Here is a 27,388-nt window from a genome sequence, read left to right as displayed (position 1 = left end):
GACGGAGGGTTCTCTTGAGGGGTTCTCTTGAGGGGTTCTCTTGAGGGTTCTCTTGAGGGGTTCTCTTGAGGGTTCTCTTGAGGGTTCTGGGTCAAATTAAAGAGCCAATCGTGTACGGGGTAATCTCCGAGGATTCGCGGTCTGAGCGAACTATTACTTCGTAAAGAGCAGACTACTGAGTATCCTAAGGTTATCCTTGCCGAGATAACGAGGTTTTTCTCGGTTCAACGCAAGCAATATCCACAGCTAAGCATGTTTGCGTATTTATTTGGTGTCGTAAATCTCATGATGCCTCTCTCTCTGGCAGTATGGCTCTAGTTTAGATAGTCTATCTACTTAGCGCCTCCCGGTATGTGTCTCTACATACTACCATGTGGCTGCCAAGCCCCGTCTCCGTCCCCGTCTCCATCCCCCGTTCCGTAGTCCTATCCAGTCCGCTCCGGCATCTCTCCTCTCCCCGTACCTCAGATACCGCCGGAATTCAACTGGGCCCAAGTCGGAAACACATACTCCTGATCCGGATTATCATAATCAAACGGCCCAACATGCGGCTGGACGAGGTCATACAAGACCCGATAAGCATCTCCACTCATATGCAACCCGTCCGGTAACAACGTCTCCAACGCGCCCCTAATCCCGCCTGGATACCCGAGCGGCAACCCCTTACTTGCATCGTATGCCGGCGTCCTCCGGATAGCCTCCTCCATCAACGCCTTCTGTAGATCAACCAGCACCGTTCCTGGCACCTCGGCCGCGGCCTGACGCGCGGCCTCCGAGTACGAGGCCGAGACAGCGGCTTGGCGTGTCGCTTGCGAGTGGCCCCAGGCCAGGTCGGCTTCGGTGACTTTGATTTCGTCGAGGGGAGGTGGGGTGATGAGGAGTATCTTGGGCTTGTGGGCGGTGATGTAGGGGTGGGTGATTATTTTGTGCAGGTTAGATTTGTAGTCGGAGAGAGGCACGCCTTGGGTGTCGGTGGGAAGGGGGATGCAGGCGTCGTTTGCGCCGAGGAGAACGAGCTGGTAGGGGTGGTGAGAACAAGATCTCAGATACAAGGTTCTGCCATGCTCGAACATGGAGCGACCGAGAGATAATACGGATGATAATAACCTACCAGATAGTCGATCTTGGGAGTGGCCTCCGATGGCGGTAGGAAGATCTGCGGGAGCAGGTCTAGTGCGTTGACTGTGTTGTAGCCCGAGAAGCCTCGATTGACTACGTCGAGGCGGCGGTTGCACTCTGTAGACTCAGTTCAGCCCATCAAGTTCGAGGAGGTGGGTGCCTAGTGTCACTCGCGGACTTGCAGGGCGCTCTGAAAACAGAACCCATCTTTGACATCGGCTGCGCCCTCAAACAGCGAGTCTCCGAAGAGCACAACTTGGTTGTATGATTTCTGGTTGGTACGTCAGACGTCAGTGGATGAAAGCGCGAAGGCTTGGGTAAGATCACATACTGCCATTGTTGTCTCGTCGGTGAGGCCCGGCTCTAGGGGTGTGGTGCTCAGTGATTGGGGTAAACAACCTAGTAGGTGCGATTTGAAGATTGCACACTTTGGCGTGAAATGTCCAGTTCTGCAGGAACTAATGGACTGATCCACGAAGCGAGTACATAGCTCTCAAGCTTGCAGATATTGTTGGTCTAGTTCGGAGCTAAATGAATGCAAGCCGGCTGGAACCGGGCTCATGGGCCGTTGTTCCCGTCTGTGGGCCGGTAGTCAGTTCAAACTCGGAGTGATCGAAGCCAGATTCTTCAGGTAAAGATAACCTTCACTTCCATTTTCAGAATTGATAAAACTTGGGCCATGCAAGTAATTCCTCTTACTAACCTACCTCACTTGATTTCCCATTATACCAAAGTTCTTCCAACAGGCACCTACGAAAGCCACAATTCCCAGCCTAACCGCCTGCTCAGGAAATACAACCTGGAACAGTTGACTAGGACAATTTGTTGATTATGAGTAACTTGCAATTCGGGGTCTCATATTCAATCAGAAATAATATAGCATTGATATTATTCGTTTACAACAACCCTTCTATACTATGCTCAACCCATAGAAGAAACGATGCTGTCCTAGAATATTTTACTGAGCTTAGGTATTTCCAGGGTTGTGCTCGGACCAAAATCCAGGAGCGATAAGCCGATAACGACTTGTAGCTTCAAGCAGGCACGTCCAAATTCCAGCTGTTTGTTCTCAAGATGGAATAATCATGGACAGTGCCTTCCCAGATTACACCAACGATGCGACTTCATGAGGCAGCTCCTGCCTTCACTAACTGGTGCCTAACCTGATGTCTAAGCCCCAACGAAATACCCTAGTCTAACCGTCCTGTACCGCGACGCTTTACACCATTCCACAGCTTCATCTGTATCGCTTTCATCGACGCGGCGACTCTATCTATTTATCTGAGGAGTTCTTTGTCTGTATCACCAGGCCCCATTCGGCACTGAACCGGCATATATTTCTTTGAATCTCTATTTACATTGACCGAAAATGGAGGAAGAGGGCCCAATCCGATCGATTGACTGCCCTGGCATCAAGGCGCAGCCGGAATTGGCGAGACACCTACGCGAAGAGGTCGCACACCTTCTGAACAGAGACAAACTCGACTTTCCTGGGGCGCAACCAGTTAGTTTCAGAAAGCCCCATCTGGAGGAACTGCACCGACAAGACTATTTCGTATGCGAGAAGTCGGACGGCATTCGCTACTTGCTCTACCTCACCAACAACGAGAACAATGCCGAGACGCACTACCTGATCGATCGAAAGAATGACTACTGGTTTGTGAAGGGAAATTTGCACTTCCCAAGACCTGCTGGGGAGGAAACATGGCATAAGGATACCATTCTGGATGGGGAGCTTGTCATCGACAATGTTGATGGCCGGAAAGAGCCAAGATATTTAGTGTTTGACTGCCTTGTCATGGATGGACAGAACTTCACGCAACGAGACCTGTCGAAACGACTTGGCTACTTCCAAAATGAAGTATTCCAGCCATACAAGCGGCTCCTTGAGAAGTACCCGCAAGAGAAGCCATACATGCCATTCTTCCTCGAGATGAAGGATATGCAGGTTGCCTACGGTATCGAGATGATGTTTAGGCAGATTATCAAGAATCTGAAGCATGGGAACGACGGCTTGATCTTCACCTGCTTGGCAACCCCATACCAGTTTGGCACTGACAAGCACATCCTCAAATGGAAGCCAGCGGATGAGAACACGGTGGACTTCCAGTGGAAGTTCACTTTCAGTTTGGTCGAGCCAAACGCAACCGAGCGTGCCCAGGGTATTACGGAACCATTTTATGACTACAACGCAGTACCGAAAGTTGAGCTGCTAGCCTACTACGGGGGCAACGGCCCCGGTGGGTACAGACACTATGGTGAACTTTACCTGACGGAATCCGAATGGGAGGAACTGAAAGCACTCGGCGACCCGTTGGACGAGCGCATCATCGAGGCGTATATGGACGACCAAAATCGCTGGCGATTCTACCGTTTCCGAGACGACAAACAACACGGTAACTTCATTAAAGTCGTCGATGCCGTGCTGGAAAGTATTCGGGATGGTGTATCCAAGGAGGATCTGATTGGTGCGGCCAAAACAATTCGCGACAACTGGAAGCGACGAGAGCAGGAGCGACGGCGATAGAATACGCTTCGCGAAGCTCAGGAAGAGCACCGCATCGCTCAGGGTTTGCTGCGACGGGCTCAGGAAGCATGGCAAAAGGCTGAAGATGTGCGAATCGAGGCTTTGATTCAGCATATGCAATACCGAAGTGATTTGTACTTGGCCGAGCACACCCTACGCAAAGCCCAGGAGGAACGAAAGCTGGCCGATTCGGCACGATGCGCTGCATTCGTGGATCGAGTCATGGCTCGAGCAGAGCAACGAAACGTCGACGAGGAACGGCGCCGGCTTGGAAAACTTGCCGTTGACTTCGTGCAGATGGAATCACGTCCTCGGTCACGATTCGCAGATGGAAAGGAGTTAGCAGGGAACAGCGTTGATATCCGGTATTAGAGGGCATTGGGTCATACCCAGCGTTTTGCAAACATAGGTTGGCATCAAGACAGGAATAAAGTGGAATCGCTTCTGTCAGTAGCAGTCAGTCGATGTTGTAAGTGCTAGTAATGAAGTGGTGGGACACGCTCTATTGCTGGCGGTCATGCCGCTGAAGACCAGGTCAGCTATGGTGCCTCTGCTCATGTATAGCACGATGTTGATGGTCTATATAGCCAGAGGCCATAAGAGGGCACGGTGAACTGGCAGCTCCACATTCTCTGCCTAGAAAATTCGTCAGCCTTGGTTTTTTGCGGCCTCCTGGGAGGAGTTCGAATTATCCCACTTTTATAATAGTGCTGGAACGGGACTTGAAGCTTCCCCCGCCATGCCTAAGTGTGAGAAGTTGAAGTCAGGTTGTGGACTTGCAATAGGTTCGGGCAGTCGAACTACAAACTTCTCTTCATTTCCATTGTGATTTCTCATGACACTGCGTTTTTCTACCTCCTCCCAGCTTCAGCTTCGATACATATCCCTATATAGAAGAATACTTGAGTTTCTGGTGGCCGGTGAAGACCTCGATCTAAGCCGCGGTGCATTGATGGATAGAGGCAAGTAAGTCTATCTCTATCTCACAGCAACACACACCCACCCCCCTCACGTTCCCGCCCCCCTTTCAATCGGCGTACACATCCCCAACCCCCAAAGCGTTTTCCTTCCCTCTCTACCTATTCCATCCACCTAATCATATCCGCTCACAAAACATGCGGCAACTACTTCTCTACATACTCTCCAAACTCCACTCCTTCTGCTAACTCATCGCAGGACTCTGATTCATCTTCTCCTTGTACTCCAAGCGATTCTACACCGTATAATGATGCAAATGGACCCTCTCCCGTGTAATCAGCATCTGAACCCCCGCGCTTGTCACCTCGTCCTTGTGTTCGCCCAGTGACTGCCCCGAAATGGAACTAATGCGGGTTAATCGCGACCGCAAAGTTGCACTGCTGCACAATCGACTTGATGTGTCTGTTGCCTGAATTCTCGCTTTTGTGCTCGGTGTCGTTGTAAAGTCATTGTGTCAACGTCTTCCGTACCGATTTGGCGCGCTTGAGTTTGTGGCGCGACGTGTGCATCTGCCAGTTCACGCTCAGCCAGTCTCGGGACGGGATTGGAGTGATCGTAGGATTTCTTCTATGGTTTCGGGCCTGGGCGTGTCGAAAAATTCATCGGCGTCAATGAAGGCCAGCCAGGTGTGGTTCCGGTCGCAGTTGTCGGCGCACTCGCTTTGAGGCGTTATATAAGAGATGAAAGCTAGAGCCTCTGGCGGAACTTTGAAAGTAGGCGCGACAGAAGAATGGGCGGTTCGGAGGCGTCTAGGATATAGAACCGGCGGATACCTATGTTGTGGTAGGGGTGCTGCGGAAACTCGGGAAGGTCGAGGTCTTGGTTCCGGACGGCGAGGCAGATGGCCAGGTATTCGTCGCGTTAGGGCGAGTAGGGTTCAGAGAAAGGGGTGGTGATGACTTTGGCAAAAGTTGAGTTAGATTTGGAAACGTATCGCAGTGAAGGCTGCCACAGACGCCGTAGAGGTAGCTGCATGGTGTTTAGCGGGACGGCATACGGGGCGTCATAGCTGGAAGGAGAACCGCTCAACGACTGTGGGTTCCTGGCCGTGAACACTCATGCAAGAGGAACCCCGAGAAGATGATTGTTCATCCGTTGGGAGTTTCGTTCTCCTCGCGGATGAACAATCATCTTCTCGGAGGCCACCACGGGCTGTAACGGATTAATGTCTAAGACATGGGCGGTTAAGACGCAACCAGCGATGAAACTGGAACATCGTCATTTATTTACGTAGTGTGTATACAGCTTTCTCCAAAGGGAAGAGTTCATGCCTTTGCTGGTTTAGGGGATACCGCTTTATTACGGAGATTTGGACTGGCACGAAACGAGCAGTCGATGGCGACCATATGTTCAGATTGAGGAGAGATGTTCAGTGAGACACTGTCGTTGCCAGCACAAGCAACTACTTGATTGTTCACTGCTTCGCTTTGATGCATAGCCATGTATGGGGGCTTCAACTTTTTGGAGTTCCTGTCATCAATGACCCCGAATATGCTTCGAAGACCAGGGATCTTGTAAGGGTAAGTGGACCAATACATGACCGTTGCGTTTTTCTTGGACGCGTTGGACTGAGGTTTGGCAGCGGCAGACAAGTATGGTTTGCCCAGTTTGTGAAAAGATCTGGGCTGGTGGTGGGACAACGTAGTACTATCTGTTATGGTGTTCGATACCGCGAGAACTACGCTGTGGGGCAGCCGCGATATCTTAATGGACCTTACTTCGAAATGCAGTAAACTAAAACCTCGGGAACTCCGAAACCATGCAGTGCTTCCAATCGTGGCGCCCTATGCCTTGCCACCCCCCTTTGCTTTATGCTGGAGCATCACAATCGAGTAGCTACGATGAAGATTAGTCAAAGTCTGGCGAGCGGAGAAGGCCGGCCAACTGCTTACCCAACAATACCTCCAATGGCAACAAAAACACCAATGACGGATTTGTCGGCAACCGATCTTCCTGAAGTGGCCCATCCCAGGGCAACAATGGTGCAAGTCTTCAGATGTCCCACGACCGTGCTTGAAACAGGCCCAGTCTTGGCGATAATGAAGAATTGGGAGATATTGATCAAGGAGGCGAAGACACCAGACTAGTTACATATTAGCTGGAGTGTACTATAACATCTGGGGGTTGGCCTACCATCATAATCATCACCCATCGGTTGACGGGAACCTCTGTCCACACAGGGAAGGTGTCGACGAACGGAATGACGTAGAGTAGTAAAAACGCGGAGACGGGCGCTTGGTTGAACAGGAGTTGCATGCTCGTCATCTGCAGTTTTCGGTGGTAGCTCGAGATCCAGACGGTGTACAATGAGGACGCAAAGATTCCGGTAAAGGCGAAGATGATACCCAGGCCAGAAGTCGTCTTAACGTTGACGTCATCTGTCGGGAGCGAATCGTAGTATGATACCATCCCTACTCCTGCACATGCTGGAATCAGAGCAATGAGCGCATTCCTAGGGAGCGTCGCCTTGTACAGCACAAAATTCATGGCTGCGACCGTGGGCGTTAGGAGAATGCGGGCCACCTGATAGAACGTGACGGTAGAGAAGGCCAACGAGAGATTCGGCAGGATGACATTAAGTGACATAGCAATGGCAAGGGGGATAATGTCCCGAATCGCAGTTCGACGGGGCACGAAGAAGGCGAGTCGCGGCCGCGAGAGGGTGAATAGCGTCAACCACGTAATGAAAAAGTGAAAGGCCGCAAAGGTCAGCTGCGCGAGCTTCAAGGTTGGGTCAGAAAAGATGGCCTTGTTGGTGAAGACGATGCCGATGGTGGCCAGCGTGTTGATGACCATCCACATGACAGCAGTATAGGTACTGCTCTTCTTGGCCGGAGGCGGTGGTTGCGTTGGCTGTTGCTCCTCCTCGTCTTCTGCCTTCTCTAAGAGATGCTCGTGCTCCTGGCCTTCGTGGCCTTCTACGGAATTCACCATGGTATGCTGCAAAGTGCGATCATGGTCCCTGTCGCTGGCGTCGAAGCTGGTGTGCTTCTCGCTGTGTTGTTCCACGTCTTCAGCGGTTGAAGACGAGGCGATCGACGCCCGCCGCCCGTTGTGACTGCTGCTAGTTGCCATGTCCAAGCCAGTTAGATTGATCTGACGTTGATTTGGAAACGTCACTGGCGCAAGAGAAAAAAGAGAGTAAGAAAGCTAAAGCGTGCAAGTTCGGATGCCGAAGGAGACCCGGCAACGGACCCCTGAGGACTCCGCGAAAATTACCAGAGCTGTTAAAACTAATTCTCGATCATCGAGTTGGGCGAAGATGAGAATTGCCGTCACAACCTGCCCTAAGATGGGATGCGACAAAGAAGGAATATATATGAGGGATCTTGAAAAAGAAGAATTAGCAGTGGAGGCGGCGAGACGTCAAGGAATGTATGACCTGACGTTAGATGAACGGTGGAATTGCCATGGATAAAATACAATTGGTGCAATCAATGACAATGGCAGCTCGGAGTGTGATGCGTGCCCCAAAACAGAGTACAGTGGGCCCCGTTAAATGCCTGGAGGCTGCAGGGATGCCACAGTAGAGAAATGTGGATCGCCGTTTCTCTTGCTCGCTTGGCTTTATCAGGCTGGATGGCATCTCAACTTGGGTTCTACTACTCTGTACTTCATATGTACCACACAGCCAGGCAAAGCATCCATTGTTCTCACGGCAAGCCCGGATACTGTCTGAGATCATTTGGCAACACAACACAAATCTCGTAGAGTATGGCGGACAGAGCACCGGATTTCCCTGGCAACATTTAATTAAGATTTAGACAAGGGCACTCAATACTAAGATAAGCTCAGGACTATGTCGACACCTTCCGCCTAACACAATCGATTTCGTAGTGCTCTTCAAAACATCCAAGGGATTCACCGTTGACCTAAATATAATGCTACTACTACTACTAGGCGAGTCCAGCGGTGCAGCGCAAAGTGTTTCGCGTATGATATAAGAGTCCAGCTAGACCGCACCAAATGCTAAACACGGCATGCTCAAACACGGCATGCTCAAACACAGCATGCTCAAACACGGCAGCATTTGAGGTCTTTCAGAGAGAATGGCTCTTAGTGCCCTATGTCTCTCGGCTAGCCCGGCGGAGGCAATAGATTGCTTGATCTAGCTGCTTACCAGAGCTTATAAGAGCAACAGTGACGAATACGAAATAAATACCACGGGATTATCCAGGTTCTGTATTCACTTATGTAGGATGGCCTGGTTGAACTGCAAGCAACGAATTTACGAAGCATGATATCTTAGTGCTAACCACCATTAACCTTCCTTTCCCTCGTGCGGATTGACGGAGCTTACTTAAACCCCCTTCATGAAGCTCAAGAATAGGAATGGCGAGCAATCGCTGTCGCTTTATGAGACCGACTCTTTCATCAATGTAACCTCTGCAATTCTACTTGAAGTTGCGGCGAGTCATACTACCGATTTTCAACCACTGCAAGGGGTCGATATGCAAGGTACGAAACATTGGAGCTCACTAATTGGGGAAGTCGCAGTTCAATTTTTATCAACCCCAGAAATGCATCATGTACAAGTGCAGATCTTCAAAGCCACACAAACACATCATCATATCCAGAAAGACGCGAAAGCAATCTATCGAAGGTTACGTCAACATTTCTTCATCCTGGTGGTGCCTGTATCAAATATGAAGGCATGCGTGGAGTGCCCCACGTCACAGAAGGCTAGCCCACAGGTGTATTTCACAGGTAGAGAACAGGTTCACTGTACGCAATATACCCAAACAATCCTAAACACGACAATGGCTACAAGGCTCCAGAACGAGGCAGATTCGGGTCTCCAAGAGAACCGTCGACCGGAGCACCCTGAGTTTGTTGTTAATCTTACTTTCTGAGCATCCCATCATTGCCCAAATAGCACTCTAGCCCATGTGTCTTCATCTTTGAATACGCCCTAGATGTCTGGGCAACCTTATCACGACTCAGTCGGTCGTGACCCTTGCCAGTATTGCGTGCGCATCCAGACGTATGCCTAGTGTAACTACATAATCCATGTGTAATAGGGCACCATTGAGAGACGAAACAACCTCGACCAGTGTCTCGGGTCCTTGCAGCACTTGTAGTCTCAACGGCCATTGACACTATGCATTTGCAGCTCTCGTCATCGCTTGGAGTCCCCTCGGGTAAGCACATATGTCATAGAATGCTGACTGAGGGCAGGAAGTTGATGCACCTGCACTTGCTCATGCTGGGATCAAAGATGAGTCTCATATACATTGAATCCGAGCTTGACTGTTTGTTTGCCCAAGCTGCACTCACACAGGCAATAGCCGTTGTGCACGTCACGATCGAATGCTTTTGTGGTGCGGTGGTCGACTGTTGAACCGCACTCGCGGCTCCCAGGTGCCGATTGAGTGCATCACAGCAAGGGTCCACCCGCAACGTCGGGGAAGCTTTGATGTGTGCTCATGTGTGCTAAGGTTTCCCACCAACTTTTATGAAGCGCAATCAATCAATGACATTGGCGCAACTCTCCATCATTGCTGTTTCAAGTTGCACAAGATAATCGAGAATCAAGACTCGAGAATCTCGTATCATGAATTCGCACGCACTGATCCCCTTTTCCCCTTCTTGATATTGCACAAACCGAAATAACGTTTGGTCGTAAGCAGCTACGGCGCCCGCTACCAAGCCCCTGGCTGCCCACTAAACAACGTTGGAACCAGATCAACGGACAATCAGCACAATCGCATCCCACTTTCACTTCACCTGCAGGTACAAATAACACATCGCCTGCTACGCGTCCAGGTCTTGCGTATCTCCGTCTCTTGGTCGACTCCGGGGCAACGGTCAATAGGAAAAATCCCTGTCGTGCGCTGAAATTGGCTACTTTCTACGCATTGAAACACGGGCTGCCATTTGAGTCGGCGAGGGACAGGTGCACATTGTCAAGGTGCCAATTTGGCCTCTCTTCAGACGGCAACGTCTAATCAATGGGAGCCAAGGGCGAGTCGCGGCGGTGAATGTCGTCCTCGAAACGCGCATCTGAAATCTAGACATATAGCTTTCTTTCTGACTCGCGCGCCCTCCTTCCAACAATATCTCTTCCCCTCGAACTTTGCGCCCCTCTACGACCCATTTACCTAACCACGTAGTACCCACGACGTACCATAATCTTTCGCCAAAATGGGTGGCGGACAACCTAATGGACACTCCCGGCCGCTTACTGGTAAGTCAAACCCAGTGTGCCATGCGCAATTGTCCATCTTTACTCACGCCAAGTCTGTAGACATCACAAATGGCCGCCAGACCAAGTTCTTCGAAGACTATGGTGTCTGGAACGAGGCTCCGGTCTTGACAGGCACTACCAAATTTGAGCCACTTTCAGATGTCAAGAATATCATGATCACTGGTGGAGCCGGATTTATGTGAGATATACCCGTATTGTTTATCTCGAATCCGTGTCGAGCACCGCAGTTAACATTTGGCGCAGCGCATGTTGGCTGGTACGTCATCTGACCTTGACTTACCCCCACGCCTACAACATCGTGTCGTTCGACAAGCTGGACTATTGCGCATCATTGAACAACACTCGCATGCTCAATGATAAGCGGAATTTCACATTCTACCATGGCGACATCACCAATCCCTCCGAGGTACTTGATTGCATGGAGCGATACAACATCGATACCATCTTCCATTTCGCCGCTCAGTCTCACGTGGACCTTAGCTTTGGCAACTCGTATGGTTTCACGCATACCAACGTGTACGGGACCCACGTCATGCTGGAAAGCGCTAAGAAGGTCGGAATCAACCGGTTTATCCACATCTCCACTGACGAGGTGTATGGTGAAGTCAAGGATGACGACGATGACCTCCTGGAAACTAGCATCCTGGCTCCTACCAACCCATATGCGGCTAGCAAAGCTGCCGCCGAAATGCTGGTCAATTCCTACATGAAGAGCTTCAAGCTTCCCGTCATAATCGTGCGAAGTAACAACGTCTACGGCCCACATCAGTTCCCTGAAAGTAAGCCGCGACGAGTCCCGCGACCATATCAGATTGCATCGTGCTGACCTCCGAATAGAGATCATTCCCAAATTCACCTGCCTTCTGAATCGCAAGAGGCCAACGGTTCTGCATGGTGACGGCAGTCCGACCCGCAGATACCTTTTCGCCGGAGATGCGGCAGATGCCTTCGACACCATCTTGCACAAGGGCTCCTTGGGACAGGTTTACAACGTCGGTTCGTACGATGAAATCTCCAACATCAAGCTATGCAGCATGTTGCTTGTAGAAATGGGCTTCCCCAACGAGACCAAGGCCGACTTCGACACGTGGGTGAAATACACCCATGACAGGCCTTTCAACGACCACCGCTACGCCGTTGATGGGACCAAATTGCGGCAGCTGGGCTGGGACCAGAAGACCTCCTTTGCTGAAGGTCTCAAGATCACCGTCGATTGGTACAGGCGGTTCGGGGAGGAGTGGTGGGGCGATATTAGCAAGGTCCTCAGCCCGTTCCCGATCGTGATCGAGAAGGAGGTTTTATCAGATAAGGAAGAAATCACCGACACGCCTCAGGCATCGAAGAAGAGGAAGATTGACGAGAACACTGCCCCGGCGTCGGTGATCGCTTGAAGGGCGAGGTTTGAGCGTGGCTCATCCTTGTTGTATTAGTAGTCTGCATCTGTCCGGACTGGGAGGGACGTTCTAGGGGAAGCTCTGAAAACTTATGGAGTGAGATATGTAACGGTTTATTGGCATTTTTGGTTTGATATACCAGATAGTGATGTCCCTCAGTCGTTCGGATTGATCGATTGATGGCTACGCAAGTAGAGAAAGTTCCAACCGCTTCACTCTATAATTTACGATTGGTTTAGATTACAAGTTTCCATCGTTTTTCCCTGTGTCTTCACGTCTAAATTGTTTCGGCGGAGGGAGGCAAAATATTGATGCTGAAGCACACCGACGAACTACTATGTGATCAAGGTTTTTGTCAAAGGCGGGATGAGATGAATTAGACACATGGACATAAAAGTCCAAAGTGGCTTCCAGTGACCAGCGGAAAACTTACACAACGTCTTTTCCTATTTTCGGCGAGGGATCTTGCTTTTACACATGCCATCATTCGGCTACCAGACTCTTTCCTGTCTTTCGAACGGCCCCCTGTTATTCATGTGACAAATGATCCTTTGGTCTTAAGTGACCATGAATATCGCTCATACTTTTTATGTGCAATGTGCCTTCCCAGACACGAACAAGAGCAGTCCCGTATTCAAACTTCTGACCCTTTCATCCAGTCTGATGATACCGGCAATTGATTGATGGAAAGGGGTAAACAACGTGGGTAGGGCTCAATGCAGGGTAGCTAGCTAAACCACAAGATACTCAAACCTATTGAAGTCAGAATGTCAGATTGCATGTGTGAAGCAGTGGACTCATACTGCCTATTCTTGATTATTGGATTCCATATCTATCTAGTTGGGCAAACGTCTGTGAGCGCCACTACTGGATCGTGGTTCTGGTTCTGAAATACATCGGTCTGAACCGAAACGCGTCACGCGCATCTATAGGCTCATTTGCCGGATTGTAGGGTAATTTAGGTGGCCCTGAAGAAGAAAACTCGGGGAGCCATGATAAGATCATAGTAATCAACAACCGCAATTTGTCCATGAAAACCACAGGAAAGAGAAAAGCGATTCCCCGGGAACTGCAAACGCGATGAGATCCAGCCACATCCGTCCCATCGAATGTAAATCCAGCAGAGACCCACAGCGGGTAGATCCCACCGCTCCTCAGCATACGTGTCGGAGCGAAGGCGGATGTGATTGAAAGGACCATCTTCACCAGTGTTGGTCCCATGGTCAGCAGAACGGGATCCAAGAAGATCCTCGACAGCTCCCATGTTAGAGACTATCTCAGCTTCACCAGGGAGAGCGGTATTAGTCAAGGCGACAGGCTGCGCGATAGCTGATTGAGGGCATTGTGGAACCAGTTATCATCGTAGGTGATGTCTGACTACTAAAACATCCAGTGTTAGCAGACATCCTATTCACGATGCTACCAGTAGCTTGAGGACAGAATAGATGGCCCACTATGGGACGATCAGAACGGAAGAACAACAGGACAACCCAATATGGAGACACCGGGAAAGGCCACGTAATTATATTATCGTAATCATAAGGTGATTTAGATAATCTGGTGGATTAGCAAAGGAAGAAATAGCTGTATAAGCTATAGGAATTCCTAGAGTTTCAAGTAGATAGTTCTTACTTTAGTAATGAATCTAAGCATCTATCTAAGCTATAGTTGAGACCTATCAACCCTTGATAACTCTATCTGTAACGGGGATACTAAACGTCTCACGATAATAGTCAGATAGTGCAAAGAGCGGCTGTGATGCGCCAGTGTTATGGGTGCGTATATTGCAAGACTGATTCTTGAGGAATCCAAGTTAGGTGGGAGCGTCTCGACAACTTCTCTAAGTTGAGTGGTTCCGGCGTTCTACCGGATCGGGGGCGAAACCCTCCCGACTCAGCTTGTCAGCTGAGACCCGACCCGTCAGGACGGCTCTTTCTTTACAATATCATTCTACGCCGTTAATAATTAGTTAGTTTTTAGTGTATTCGTACCTATTATATCCTAATTAAATACTGATCGTTAGTTCCTCTTTAGTAGTTTACTTACTATACCCTAAATAGTATAGATACTTTATCACCTTACAGCCTAGGGGATATTTCCTACCTTTTCTTGGGGTTTAGAGCGCTTGTCTTCACGAAATGGGCTGTGACAGTTGTCACGTAATTAACCGAGAATGATCCGAACATATTGATAAGTAGTTTCAAGCCGACTTTGCGGAATATCTGTACTAGATTGGGGACGAGATACTTAGTACGCAAGGGATACCGTATCCTCCGAATTGTATCGTGTGGCTGTCACCTTCCCTGTCCGTTGAACAATACAATCGGCTTCGGGTGCTTGAACCTGCATATCCAAATTCCTGAGCCCCATTATCATTGAGATCAGATCGTATTTGAGGTTGATATCGACAGAGACTTCGGGATATCCAAGTTATTTCCTTGACTACTTTTCTCCAATAGTCCCATTCACAACTTAATACCAGAGTAAAACCAGGGTTAGAACCTCGTTCCCGGACAGGGGCTTTATCTACCGGCCTGCCGGCCGGAAATGGAGCCCGCGTATAGTTTTGGGGAAGAACCAGAATATTGTCCTGCCGTAATCCAATGCTCGCCAACAAGCAGATCCATATTGCTGACCCGCCGATATGGAGAAATGGATTGCACGTGGCTGCATCCGAGCACTGGAGAACTTCCCAAGCCGTTCTAGACGCGACTCTGCCTTGGTATTTGGCATTCTAGATAGGGGCTATCCTCCCGCAACCCTACGAGTAGATTAACGCCTTGACGAAAATGAAGCCCGAAGCCTCTATATCCACATCGACATACCTAGGTGGACAGATGAATATTATTGGGCAAATGTTGCATATCTCGAGTGTCTCATTCTAGAGACCCCAGAAACCAGAAGGTCTCTGGTGCCTCACTGCTGCACATGTAGCAAACCGAACCCAAATCGGGATGAAATCAGAATGCCAGATTGTATGTGTGACCTCGGTTCATATTGCCTCGTCTTGACTATTGGGTTCCTGGGGTGCAATTGCCCAAGTTCGCGTCTTTCGGGTCGGAGAACGAACCTGTCTTGTTTGCTGGGCGACCACTGCAAGTGGAGGCCTGTGTCGGCAGGAAACTCTAACGCATCTCATGATTGCAAGTGCTTTCAGTGCAACCTGCTGGCCAATGACTGTTCTTGGTGGCGAAACTCGCATCTCGTGTGCCTCAATGTGATACCTCGTACGGCCGAAGATCTCGTGCCGATTTCTCAGATCGCATCGACTTGCAAAGGGGGGCGTGGGGGCGGGAGAGTGTACAGTGAGAGACGGCGTGCTGAACTGTGCCAGAGAAGCTACATACAATAAAAGCCCTGCAAGCCCGAGCCCAAGCCCCTGTTCACAAAGAATCCAATTGCCCGGTCCCTCCTTCGTAGGATTGGAATCCATGTCTCTGTCGACTCAATTTTAGATCCGACAGCGCGGAAAGGGGATTTCCAAGGGTGAGGGTCGCTTGGACCATCAGGCCGTCTGATAGGATCTTGCCCACCCATTGACAGGTATCCCTCCTGAGTCGTCTCCGAGCCTCCGCATTCCCAATTGACGATTGGCTTTTCACCAGCTCCGGCATGGTGCATTGCAGCTGCTCACCACAGTGCTAAGTACTTACTTAAGTAATACGGGGAAGATCCGACACTCCACTGCATTATAAGCCCATACTTTTTGAGGTAGGTAATAAGTACTCTACGGATAAACAGCAGAAAATACGCGGCTCTTTGCTTGAGAGCGACATTTGGGGGCGGTTAATAAGTTGTCCACGTTGGCAGCGCCTTAGTTTCTACTAGGTCATACTACTTTGGGTCCTGGGTCCCAGTTGTCACGTCGGCGGCTGATCAACGCCTAGCAGTAATTGGGTAATTACCCTGACCCCATCTTCTCTTTCTTCGTCCCAAACCCTCGGGTCCTTCTTCACTCTCTCTCAATGCGCCTCATTTCTATTTCGTCTTTCGTCGCAACTTCGAGGCCAACTGTATGCCGTAACTGGTATCAGCCCTGCCTTTTTGCCTTTCGCAACCCTTCGCACCCTCGTCTCGACCTCGATTCGACCCGCAGTGCATTGACTAAAATCTAGAGTATCCGTTCAGCTGGGTAGCCACCCCCGATCGGCGAGGGACTGCGACGAAGTCCTTTTGCGAGAACACTCTGACGCCCCAATTTGGCCCAAAGAGGCGACTGCGCCCACCGCAAAAGGCCCATGGCTGCATTCCAGGAATTTTACTGACCGCAGTAATGAGTATAACCCTCACAGATGAGGCGTTAATGACTCGAGGCAGGATAATTAAACGGACACTAAAATCGATGCCATGGGGAAGAAAATGAGGATAGGGTTAAACCGAGGGGCAATATCGCACAAGTCACCAGCTATCATGGCCATAAAAGCCCAACTTGAAGAAGACGCCGCCGCCGAAGCTGGTTCCGCAGGATTTGCTGGCGTACTAGACGACCAAGCTGCCGACTACATGGGTGTAGGGCTGCCAGAGGTGGACGGATCAATAAGTGCGGATGATGTCGCAAGCGTGAACGAGCGCACAGCACAATATAGTGGGTTGATACCGGACGACGACAATGACATCGATGACGGTCACTATGGTGTAGCGTCAATGGACGCACAGTCGATATACGCACCGAGTCGTTATTTTGCAGCTTCAACCCGGCATGGAGTCGCGAAAGCGTTTGATGACGGCGCGACGCTGTAAGTGCGACTCAGAATGGCCACTCATCGCTGTGATAAATCACTAACAGATCAAGCGATTCGACCCGCTCGATGGCCGACTCAGACGTCGACTACACCTGGGAACATGGCCGTCGATATCGTCTGAACTACTACATGCCAAATGACTTAGAGGAACAGCAGCGACTGGGTCTGGTCCATCAAGTGTATTGCGGCGTTTTCGACGGGGAACTCACGGGCGTGCCTTTAGAGGACCCGTCTCTGATCCTCGACATCGGCACCGGAACGGGCGAGTGGGCAATGGACATGGCCGACAGGTATCCTAATTGTGAAGTGATTGGCACCGACATCGCGAAAATGTTTTCGAGACAACCACCGCCAAACGTTTTTTGGGAGATCGACGATGCGGAAAGGGACTGGGAACGGCCGCGGAACGCACACGACCTTGTGCACTTTCGCAACATGTCAGGCGCATTCATGGACTGGGCCTTCGTCTACCGACAAGCTTACCTAGCTATCAACCCAGGAGGATACATCGAGCTTCTCGATTTCGACGACCACAAAGGATTCCGAAACTTCTTCTCCTTTTTCGAGCCCGGTTCCTTGATGCATCGGGTCGCGCAGGACTTGCAGGAAGCCTCGGTCATGTCGGGAAGACCTCGTGGCGTAGGGCATCTGGAGCCTAGACTACTATACGACGCTGGGTTTGCGGACGTGCAGTTTTCGGAGCATGCCATTCCCATCAACCCGAACGAGCACTTTGAAGAGTCAACAGGCTACATGTTTCTGTTGGCATTGATTCATGGAATGGAGGCAACCATCTTGAGGCTCCTTACCGGTTTTAAGGGATGGTCAGCGGAAGAAGTGCGAGCTGCTGTTGGCGTGCTCGCTGGAGAACTAGAAACAATGGCGCGAGACCCAAAGCGAGCAAAGGGGTTCGTAATCAAGGTTAGGGTCTTGACGGGTAGGAAACCCCTGCACTCTATACATTCAGACGTGGAAACGACTGCCGAGGATGACGCGGCGATGACACACGATACACAGGTGGAGATGGAGGAGAGGGATGATGATGATGGATATCATTCCAATGGACCATATGGCGGTGCTTTGACCGAATCGAGCAACCGGAGCAGTTTGAACGGTTCATTGGCAGCGGCAGCGGGTACACAACATGGCTCGATTAGCCATAACCGGGACATGTCTGGTCCTGACGGGACCGTAATACCCAACAATGACGAAGGTGTAATGGAAGCGTGCGAATCACACGAGGCCCGACGAGGGCCAACGACTGATGAAAATATGGTGGAGAGTACCACTATCCCTACACAAACGGAAGACGTTATACAATGCGAGCGGTCAAATACCAACCATTTTTCGGATCGAGCGCCCGACACAGACCCAACGATATCGAGAAGGGCATCTAGCTGACGACTTTATAAGGCGTACGCAGACCATGGTGGGGGACAAGGAAAACTTCATATTTCACCAGGGAATAAGTCATAATTCGAAGTTTGGATACGAATGGCCGTCGGCCATGTTTGTCTTGTGCGTATTTTTTCGGTGGCTCGTCAGCCAATTTTGCTGGGTTAAAGATGGGAAGCGCAAGGCTAGTTGTAAATGATAATATACCCTAAGACCATCTGTAGGTGTGTTAGCTTAATTTACAAGAACCTCAACATCCAGAAGGAATCTAGAAAAGCTTAATATGTCCCACTAGATGGTGCTCTTCGTATCTCCTATGTTGTACGCAGTTGGAGTAAACCTGGAGTTATGGATCTAGATATCCGTGTAAGTGCAATGCATCGATAATTGCATAACCAGAATGGCGCCTCTTGATCCCGCTTCAGGCTGTGGGTTCGGGGCTGACAGCTTGTAGTCGCCTACAAGACCTCAGTGAGTTACAAGAAACACCAACACCAACATCAAGCCCTTATAACCGGCTTGCAACACCCCTGGGCCTACGACATGACCCAATGAAGCAATGACGCTTGACGCAAATGGCTTTGCAGCCATGACAAGCAACAGTTTGGTCGACATGGCCGGTGAAGAGGGCCTGCCCATCTTTACCGTTGAGCGGGTGCAGCTCCAGTTCTCTATCGCGGCCGACTTCGTGGCAGCCCAGGTAGCCAACAACGTGCTTGTGCTGGCCCTGTCCAATGGGCGCATACTGCGCATCGACTTGAACAGACCCGAGGATATCGACGACATCGATCTGCCCAAGAAGCCGTCCGAAGTAGGCGTTATCCGGCGCATGTTCCTCGACCCGACCGCTTCGCATCTGCTCATCTGCACATCCCTGGGCGAGAACTACTACCTGCACTCCCAGTCACGACAGCCGCGCCCACTCGGCCGACTGCGCAGGGTGTCTATCGAGTCGATAGCCTGGAACCCGTCATTGCCGACCGCCTCGACCCGCGAGATCCTGGTCGGGGCTTCGGACGGAAATGTATACGAGACCTTCATCGAGACCGCCAACGAGTTCTATAGAAAGGAGGAGAAATACTTGCAGACCCTCCAGAAATTACCAGATGGCCCTATTACAGGACTATGGGTGGATAATTTGGGAGGGAAGGCGGACCTCAGGAGAGTGCTCATCAGCACTCAGAGCCGGCTGTTCCACTTGGTGGGCAAGGTAGGACGGAGTCACCATGAGGGTAGCGGCTCCATCTACTCGAAGCTGTTTGAAGCCGAACAGCCCGTAATACATGAGCTGTCTCATGGCACGGCAACCGCTCCCTCCTGTCTGGCCATCTCCCCAGACTCCCCTGATGCGAAGACCTACGATGACGTAATGCCGGAACGAGCTTTTGCCTGGTTATCCTCTCACGGCGTGTATCATGGCAAGCTGCTTGCCGCACCTGCAGCTACCGAGTTGGGGACCAAAGTGTTTGCCGAATCTAAGCTGTTGCCTAGGTCACAGATTGTGTCGCCTGAGGCATCCAGGAAGAAAACGTCAGCTGAGGCTATCGAGGCAACGATATTGACTCAATGGCACGTCGTAAATCTAGTCGCCGGACGTATAGTTACGGCAAACCGGCTCACGGGGTCTATTGTATATGATCAACACATCTTAGATCAGGGCCAGAAAGCCTTGGGACTCTATGTGGATCAGCAGAAGAACACCTTCTGGCTATTCACCGAGCAAGAGGTCTTCGAAATTGTGGTCCGGGACGAAGATAGAGATATTTGGAAGATAATGCTGGAGACGCAGCAGTTTGATATGGCTTTACAGTATGCTCATACGCTACCACAGAAAGATGCTGTGGCAATGGCCTCTGGTGATTACTTGGTTGGGAAAGGTCTTTTTGTCGAGGCAGCCGGTGTCTACGGCAAAAGTAGCAAACCCTTCGAAGAGGTCGCTCTTGCATTTATCGACAACCACCAAAACGATGCTTTACGGAAGTATCTACTCACAAAACTTACCATGTACAAGAAAACATCCATCATGCAGAGGATGATGGTATCGACTTGGTTGGTGGAGATATTCATGGCGAAGCTGAATGCCCTGGAAGACACCATCAAGACGGAGGCAGAGTTGGTAGAGAACCTCAACACCGATCAATCCAAGCAACAACTAGGCGCAGTCCGGGATGAGTTCCACGACTTTGTCAACAAGCACAAATCGGATCTTGATCGAAAGACCGTCTACGATGTCATCAGCAGCCATGCCCGAGAAGACGAGCTACTCTATTTTGCCAGCGCGGTGAACGACTACAACTATGTACTCTCTTATTGGGTGCAACGAGAGAGATGGAACGAGGCTCTAGGGGTACTTAAAAAACAGACAGACCCCGAAGTCTTCTACCGGTACAGCAGTGTCCTGATGACACACGTTGGCCACGAGTTGGTTGAGATTCTGATGAGACACCCCGATCTGAAACCACGAAATATCATCCCAGCTCTGCTGGATTACGACCGAAACTTCAAGGGGACGTTGTTCCAGAACCAAGCAATCCGCTACCTGCAATATGTCATCAACCAACTCAATTCGACCGATGCCGCAGTTCACAACACACTGGTGTCTATCTACGCCTCCCATCCATCGAAAGATGAATCTGCGCTTCTGTCCTACCTGGAATCACAAGGGGAAGAACCCCGGTTCGACCCCGACTTTGCGCTGCGTCTCTGTATTCAGCACAAGCGCACTTTATCATGCGTCCACATCTACACCAATATGGGACAGTACGTTCAAGCAGTGGACCTCGCTTTGTCACACAACGAGATTGATCTAGCATCCATCATCGCTGATCGACCCATGACGAACCCAGTGCTACGAAAGAAGCTCTGGCTTGCAGTTGCGCGCAAGGTCATCTCCCAGTCCAACGGCATCAAGACCGCCATCGAGTTCCTCAAGCGCTGCGATCTCCTTAAGATAGAGGACCTGATTCCCTTCTTTCCCGACTTTGTCGTCATAGACGACTTCAAAGACGAGATCTGCAACGCGCTCGAGGACTACTCGCGCAACATCGACGGTCTGAAGAAGGAGATGGACGAGAGTTCCCAAACAGCAGCCAACATTAAGGTTGACATCGCGGCGCTGGACCATCGGTACGCCATTGTCGAGCCAGGCGAGAAGTGCTACGTATGTGGCCTGCCGCTGCTGAGCAGGCAGTTCTTTGTGTTTCCGTGCCAGCACGCCTTCCACTCCGATTGTCTGGGGAAGAAGGTGCTGGAGCAGGCTGGCGTGGCGAAAAGCAGGAGGATTAAGGAGTGTCAGGTGCAGATTAGCAGGGGTTTGGTGAGTGGTGCGAAGAAGGACGCTATGGTGGCGGAACTGGACGCGCTTGTCGCTGCTGCGTGGTAAGTCTTCTCCAAGTACAAAGCTGATTTGGTATGGCGAGCCGCATGTATGCTGACCCTGCATATAGCATTCTATGTAGCGACTATGCTATCAAGCGCATCGATGAACCGTTTATAGGCGTCGATGACGACAGGACGGAATGGGTTCTCTAAAGGTGAGCTCACCGGGTATATGCAACATGGACCGAGTGGCATTGAGACCTTGCTGTAGTACATATCTAATGTGCTTCCCCAGCCCAGGTAAAATCGGAGGAACGTTGGGACGAAACATTCTATTTGCAACAGTGCGTTTGTAGATACAATACCCACAAACTATACAGAGGAGCATCGTGGGATGAGAAGAACAAGATGCCCCCAATTTGCAAACAGGCCCTCGTTGTCAACTCAAACACCGAATGCGAAGTGTCTAGCTACACTACTGGTTTGGGTTCAGAAACTCGTTCTCGCGAGTCAATAGCTGACTTGGTTCGAGTTTTGAAAATTCTACTTCGTCATGCGGCCAAAACTCGAGCAAGCACATCGACCTAGATTGCCGATTTTCGTCTGAAGAAATCTTCTCAACTTAGAAATAGCCCACTCCACATGGTGAATCGGCACATCAATTCTTTCAACCTAATGTCACGGCCGCGGGGTCTTGATAACAATTCGTTTGTGATCGACGAAGTCTCTTATCGCCCCATCCATACATCGATCAGCCCTGTCTATGCAATGCTACATACTAGGAATTTATGTTTACTCCGTTGTGCCAGTGGCGGGTCCACCCTCATCCTGGCGTTTGGCATAGATTACATTTATCACACTGGGGAAGTGACCTGACTTTCGTACGTGCGTCGCGCGTCCTGTTAAATTTCCCCCCACATGCCCTTCTCTCAGTTCAAGGAATTCCGACGTTTCGAATTCCTCGAGTTTGGGAGCTTGAATGGCCATGGATTCCATGAATGAGATATTACTTTTCCCCAAGTTGAACTTTCTGGAACTTCCCGAATGTTTGGGAAGAAACGAATGGCACTATATAGTGTGTGTTGTACATTTTTATCAAAATAGATTCGATTCCTACATACACACGGGTACGACCAAATACCCACGCGCTTGTATGTTTCTGGGCGGAAATTATTACTACAGTACATGTTATCGTCAGGCACATGGGGAGGGAACATGGGACACAGTTAGAAATGACAAGATGAGGCGGATACCCTGTGGTCGATCAGTATAGGGGTTCTTACGCGGGACACGCAACCCTCTCTTGGTTACTTGCTTGCTTGCTTGTCTCCCCTCGGGTTATTTGCCAGTGGATTTTTTTAGTCATGCAACAGTCTTTGCTTTCTCGTTCCATCATCATCACCGACCGCTGTGTTATTGCCGTAGAATTACACGGTTGATTTATGATTATTAGTCTTGTGCTCCGTTCAGATGCTATAATCACATACACGTTGGTTCTTTTTGTCCACTTGGATCTTGTTCATAACTAGTTGTCTTGTATAGCTTTCGCTTATAGGATGTCCCCTCAGCTTGAGCTGGGGATGTCGTCTCAGTCCTCTTCATCCACGTCCTTCTCTTCGTCCTTCTCTAGTTTCATATCGTCCTTGGGACTCTCAAAATCCACATTCACCAAAGCGATTGGGTTGCTTGTCTTCCTCTGGGCGTTGGCGGCGTTTACTCGCTGGCCTATTGTAAGTCATCCTCACGTCACTTCTGTGCTGTCTTTCCATGTGACAAGGCCGTCGAGATGTATAATATATGATCATAAGCAAAAGTTAACCCTCATTACAGTATGATCTAGAAAAGAATCCCCAAGACGTCATCCCCGACTACCTCCATAATGATCCATCCGCCGAGCCTACCGACTCGGTCCCCGGGGAGTTATCCTCATATCCCGCCATAGTAAGGCACACGGACCGCGCGGCCGTGATAATTGAGAACCGCCCACTCGAGAATCTCATCCCCGTAATGCTGCACTTCCACAGCGTCCTAGGGCCCGAATGGCCCATCATCTTCTACACAACGCCAAACACCTCCTCGGCCCTTTCCACCTCGGCGCCCTTCGCCCGCGCCATCAACGAGAACCGCTTCGAGGTCCGCTTCCTCCCGCCTGAGGCTGTATTCGATTCCCACCGTGCCGTCTCGCTTTTCCTTGCTGACACCTGGCTGTGGGAGGACCTGGCGCCGTTCCAGAAACTGCTGCTGTTCCAGGCCGACAGCATTATCTGTTCCGCGTCGGAGGCCACTGTGGATGACTACATTGAGTACGATCTTATCGGAGCGCCCATCGACCCGGTGTATGGGCAGGGGTTCAACGGGGGTCTGTCTATACGGAACCGAGAGATGGTGTTGGATCTGTTTAAAAGCTATAGCTACGCGAATGATAGTGCGGCTCCGGATGCGCCCACGGCATACAAGTTTGAGGACCAGTGGCTGTACTCGCGCATGTTAGACTTGCCTGACAGGGAGGACGGCAGTCCCGGGGCGAAGCTGCCGGATGAGGAGACGGCGAGGAGGTTTAGTGTTGAGACTTTGTGGGAGGATAGGCCGTTGGGGTTCCATCAGCCCGTTAGGTGGCAGAAGGCGAGGATGGATAAGGTTGTTAAGTACTGCCCTGAGGTGGGCATGATTAGTGGGTCAGCCTTCTTTTGAATGATGATATTTTGTTTGCCGGATGCTATGGGGGTTGAATCAGATATATCTATGGTGGTGTGAATTTTAGACAATTCTCCGCTCCACGAAAGTCGGCCTGTGGCTCGGTTCCAGTTGAGCATTTGAAATAGAAACGCAGCCAGCTCTTATTGAGTGAGCTCTGCCACCAGGAAATGAAGCCATTGGAGGAAGTCTCAAGATGGAATCTTATTCCCAGAAAAGCCACGGCCAAGGAAAGATTAAACTTCTCAGGAGCAGGAGTCAACACTTCAATTTGGATACCATCGTGTGAAAGAGATAGAAACAGTCTACGATTAGTGGAAGCAGACAAATAATGAAATCGAGTCATTGACATAATTTCAGAACCTGCTTTACACCTTAAAGTCTGCTGCGAAAGCACTTGTTTGGAATGCAACCGATTATATCAATTGCACAACAACCCTGAAGGTCCATGTCTTATGAGCTGATTGAAGGGTTGAAGGGCAGACCACCGCAAGCGGGCAGATGCCAATGTGTGATCAGGCTAGGGCTCCCAAACCAGGGTATTCCCGCAAGCCCGATGGCTTGATACTGCGAAGTGAGATAGCCTCTGGAGGAACATGATCGCATCTCGATGCGATGCGATGCTTCAAAGCAGGAGGCTTGGGGTTCATATCTCCGATTTTGGGGGCTGCGCACTTGCGAGCTTACCTACTTTTCATTGCGTATACGCCTTGATGAAACGATCTATGAAGGATATCACCACAAGCCTGGCACTTTGATCAACATTTGTGTGCATTTTTAGTTGGGCTGTCTCGTCCGTGGCATCTATCACGGTTGCCCGAATAGACATTGTTAGGAGTCCATCTCGGGAGGCGGAGTGGCGTCGTATCTTGATTCGTCTGCGCTGTGTCCAAAGCACATTCGCAAAGCCAATCCGAGTCGTGATTGCATCGCGCATGGGGCTTTGCTGTATGGAAACTTTGGTACGAAGACGTGAGCGAGGCCACGATACAGTTGTAACTATCGTTGGATCGGTCTGGTGGAGAGCTTGATGCATGGGTGGCATTGAACTGACAATCACGCATTCCCGTTTGGTTGGTCTTAGCTTGCATGTCGCGTTACCAAAGAGCAAGTTAAAGCGATGTTTCAGATTTCTAGCAGATCCTCCGTCACAAAGTCGTCTGACCTTTTGATTGGGCTGGCCCCGGCCCCGGCAGCACCCCCAGCATAAATGATACCACACATCTTAAGACGCCATACGGCCAATGGTGCAGGGGTTCTCGGGGGGTACCGCTGACTTGCTCATAACTTTGAATGACCTGTTGGTTGTCCGAAGAGCTGGAGGTGGGAAATTTTCGCATGACGGTCCACGGTTCTCGTCACGCCGTTGCGCGAGTCATTTGGCAATGTGGCCTTTTTTGGGAAGAAAGAGGAGACAAATCTGGCTGACAAGAGTCGCCAATACGAAGTATGCTTGCGATGCTCACGGTTCACCCGAAAGCGTGACCAACCAAGGCCAGCGGGCAGAGTCTTATCATTCCACTCCAGCCTGTCAGGGCTGATGATCCACGGAGACAGCTATGAAGGCTTATCATTTGAAGCCCCAGATCGACGGTGCTTCGAGGGAGAGTCGTCCTTCAACGACAACCGAGAATGCTTGAAGCATTGACAGTACGCGTGTTCAGCAGGTCCAATGTCGCGGTTGGGCTCCTTCTGGTGTTGCTTGTTGAAGCTGCCACTAAGCTCGGATCCGATGGGAATCGCCGCGGAGTACGGAAAAGCGCCCATAATTGTACCCGTAGCTCTGAATCCAGGGCGAGACAAATCTAGCGACGTTCAACCTTGAACGCCGAACGGCAACGCGCCAGTACAACGGCGAAGCCTCCGATGGCATAGGCACGGCCAAGTTTTGGCCGAGAATCATGTAGACGAAGTCGGACAGTCAGAGCTTAGACAACCGCCCATTACCGGCATCTGCAATCTTGACTTTTCGAGCAGATATTTGATACTAACACAACCATCCGTCATTGCATCTGATATGTGAAGCCCGATTACACACCGTCAAACCAGCGACGTCAGGAGTCACCGATGATTGATGGGATCAAACATGGCTTCGGAAAGCTACAAACCTGCCAGTTTTCGGTGTGCACTTACTTTAGCAAATTAATAAGGAGCTGACTTGCTGAGATTGCCTTGCTGCACATGCATCCTGCGGGGTTGTCAGAGGTAGAAATGGGATGGCAGCATCGATAATACTGTGGTAACATCATGCCTGCCATCATGGGTCGTGGTGCATTGTGTTAACTTATGCTTCAGTGCTTACATATCATATTATTCCGTGATCTTTAGCATTATCCATATTCAAATCCAGATATAGGCCTGCAGTGATCCGCAATGGAAGCGCGTCCAAGGACAGCGGTCGTGGCAATGATTCGCGACTCGCTTTCTGTGTCTGGATTATCGGGTGATGGCACGGACGGGTGTCACTTGGGATCGAATCTTGGTCGCCCTAGCAGACAGAGTCCATGTTAGTAAGGGGAGAGGCGTTGCTTGGTCGAAGCCTTCAACATCGACAACGAGCGTGGAAAAGACGCCGTTGAAGTAAGTTTGTCCTAAAACTGTCATGTCCAGGTCAAATATCGGCTTCGTGACACTGCAACAAGACCGCTCAACGCCATCCGTCATTCAAAATGGCATATAGCGTCGTAGACTAATGAACGTTGACAGTTAGTACTGCAATAGGAAAGAACGGGGATCATTTCAATTCATGACTTCCAAACTGTTAGATGCGAGCCGTTGCGCCTAACCCTCTTCACATCAGTCCCGGCGAAGGAACCCCTGTTTGGGAGAGCAAGCAAAAGAACAACAAGAAGAACTGGACTTCAGAAAACCCGACACTGGCCTAGTGCATAAGTCGTGATACATGTCAACGTCAGGTAGACGAGCAACGCGTTCCAGGGAGTCGTCGGGCCAGCATGTCCAAAGTTAATCAAGGTGCGAATGCCGAAAAAGACGGGATGCCAGGTTCTAGAGC

General features: G+C 50.4%; 7 protein-coding genes across 7 annotated transcripts; 5 read left to right on the top strand and 2 right to left on the bottom strand.

Annotated features, from left to right (window-relative positions):
• Positions 1 to 230: 230 nt before the first annotated feature.
• BCR38DRAFT_445585 (SGNH hydrolase-type esterase domain-containing protein) lies at positions 231 to 1,784 on the bottom strand. Its single transcript, XM_040861024.1, has 4 exons — positions 1,451 to 1,784; positions 1,294 to 1,390; positions 1,112 to 1,236; positions 231 to 1,016 (listed from the first exon to the last, which is right to left on the bottom strand). Exons 1-4 carry the CDS (start codon positions 1,454 to 1,456, stop codon positions 465 to 467), a joined length of 780 nt encoding a protein of 259 aa, XP_040711777.1. The 5' UTR covers positions 1,457 to 1,784; the 3' UTR covers positions 231 to 464.
• A 704-nt stretch (positions 1,785 to 2,488) lies between these two features.
• Positions 2,489 to 3,646, top strand: BCR38DRAFT_351719 (mRNA capping enzyme, catalytic domain-containing protein; the record flags this gene model as incomplete). The annotated part of the gene is made up of 1 exon (XM_040856664.1): positions 2,489 to 3,646. The coding sequence occupies one exon, from the start codon at positions 2,489 to 2,491 to the stop codon at positions 3,644 to 3,646; it is 1,158 nt and encodes a 385-aa protein (XP_040711776.1).
• A 2,762-nt stretch (positions 3,647 to 6,408) lies between these two features.
• Positions 6,409 to 7,699, bottom strand: BCR38DRAFT_488826 (uncharacterized protein; the record flags this gene model as incomplete). Its single annotated transcript, XM_040864327.1, has 3 exons — positions 6,409 to 6,460; positions 6,517 to 6,707; positions 6,758 to 7,699. 3 exons carry the CDS (start codon positions 7,697 to 7,699, stop codon positions 6,409 to 6,411), a joined length of 1,185 nt encoding a protein of 394 aa, XP_040711775.1.
• Positions 7,700 to 10,503: 2,804 nt separating this feature from the next.
• BCR38DRAFT_63964 (dtdp-glucose-dehydratase) lies at positions 10,504 to 12,460 on the top strand. Its single transcript, XM_040865532.1, has 4 exons — positions 10,504 to 10,811; positions 10,872 to 11,010; positions 11,076 to 11,611; positions 11,670 to 12,460. Exons 1-4 carry the CDS (start codon positions 10,769 to 10,771, stop codon positions 12,221 to 12,223), a joined length of 1,272 nt encoding a protein of 423 aa, XP_040711774.1. The 5' UTR covers positions 10,504 to 10,768; the 3' UTR covers positions 12,224 to 12,460.
• A 4,176-nt stretch (positions 12,461 to 16,636) lies between these two features.
• On the top strand, positions 16,637 to 18,369 carry BCR38DRAFT_488824 (S-adenosyl-L-methionine-dependent methyltransferase; the record flags this gene model as incomplete). Its single annotated transcript, XM_040864326.1, has 2 exons — positions 16,637 to 16,962; positions 17,019 to 18,369. 2 exons carry the CDS (start codon positions 16,637 to 16,639, stop codon positions 18,367 to 18,369), a joined length of 1,677 nt encoding a protein of 558 aa, XP_040711773.1.
• Positions 18,370 to 18,922: 553 nt separating this feature from the next.
• On the top strand, positions 18,923 to 21,894 carry BCR38DRAFT_412798 (Pep3/Vps18/deep orange family-domain-containing protein; the record flags this gene model as incomplete). The annotated part of the gene is made up of 2 exons (XM_040858743.1): positions 18,923 to 21,741; positions 21,810 to 21,894. The coding sequence occupies 2 exons, from the start codon at positions 18,923 to 18,925 to the stop codon at positions 21,892 to 21,894; spliced, it is 2,904 nt and encodes a 967-aa protein (XP_040711772.1).
• A 1,493-nt stretch (positions 21,895 to 23,387) lies between these two features.
• On the top strand, positions 23,388 to 24,372 carry BCR38DRAFT_399218 (uncharacterized protein; the record flags this gene model as incomplete). Its single annotated transcript, XM_040857709.1, has 2 exons — positions 23,388 to 23,411; positions 23,512 to 24,372. The coding sequence occupies exon 2, from the start codon at positions 23,689 to 23,691 to the stop codon at positions 24,370 to 24,372; it is 684 nt and encodes a 227-aa protein (XP_040711771.1). The 5' UTR covers positions 23,388 to 23,411; positions 23,512 to 23,688.
• Positions 24,373 to 27,388: the final 3,016 nt, after the last annotated feature.

The sequence above is a fragment of the Pseudomassariella vexata genome, assembly GCF_002105095.1.
Source record: "Pseudomassariella vexata strain CBS 129021 chromosome Unknown BCR38scaffold_14, whole genome shotgun sequence".
Classification (NCBI taxonomy): domain Eukaryota; kingdom Fungi; phylum Ascomycota; class Sordariomycetes; order Amphisphaeriales; family Pseudomassariaceae; genus Pseudomassariella; species Pseudomassariella vexata.
The sequence above is the reverse complement of the archived record's forward strand: the minus strand, read 5'-3'. Positions and strand labels throughout refer to the sequence as shown.

What these genes read in the sequence shown, in the direction of transcription:
- BCR38DRAFT_445585 (XM_040861024.1), bottom strand. An exon ending in TCAGAGCGCCCTGCAAGTCC is followed by an intron (nt 1,237 to 1,293) that starts GCGAGTGACACT and finishes CTGAGTCTACAG; the next exon opens with AGTGCAACCGCCGCCTCGAC. An exon ending in CTCCCAAGATCGACTATCTG is followed by an intron (nt 1,017 to 1,111) that starts GTAGGTTATTAT and finishes CACCCCTACCAG; the next exon opens with CTCGTTCTCCTCGGCGCAAA.
- BCR38DRAFT_63964 (XM_040865532.1), top strand. Translation starts at nt 10,769, where the DNA reads ATGGGTGGCGGACAACCTAATGGACACTCCCGGCCGCTTACTG. An exon ending in ACTGGTGGAGCCGGATTTAT is followed by an intron (nt 11,011 to 11,075) that starts GTGAGATATACC and finishes CATTTGGCGCAG; the next exon opens with CGCATGTTGGCTGGTACGTC. An exon ending in CCCACATCAGTTCCCTGAAA is followed by an intron (nt 11,612 to 11,669) that starts GTAAGCCGCGAC and finishes ACCTCCGAATAG; the next exon opens with AGATCATTCCCAAATTCACC.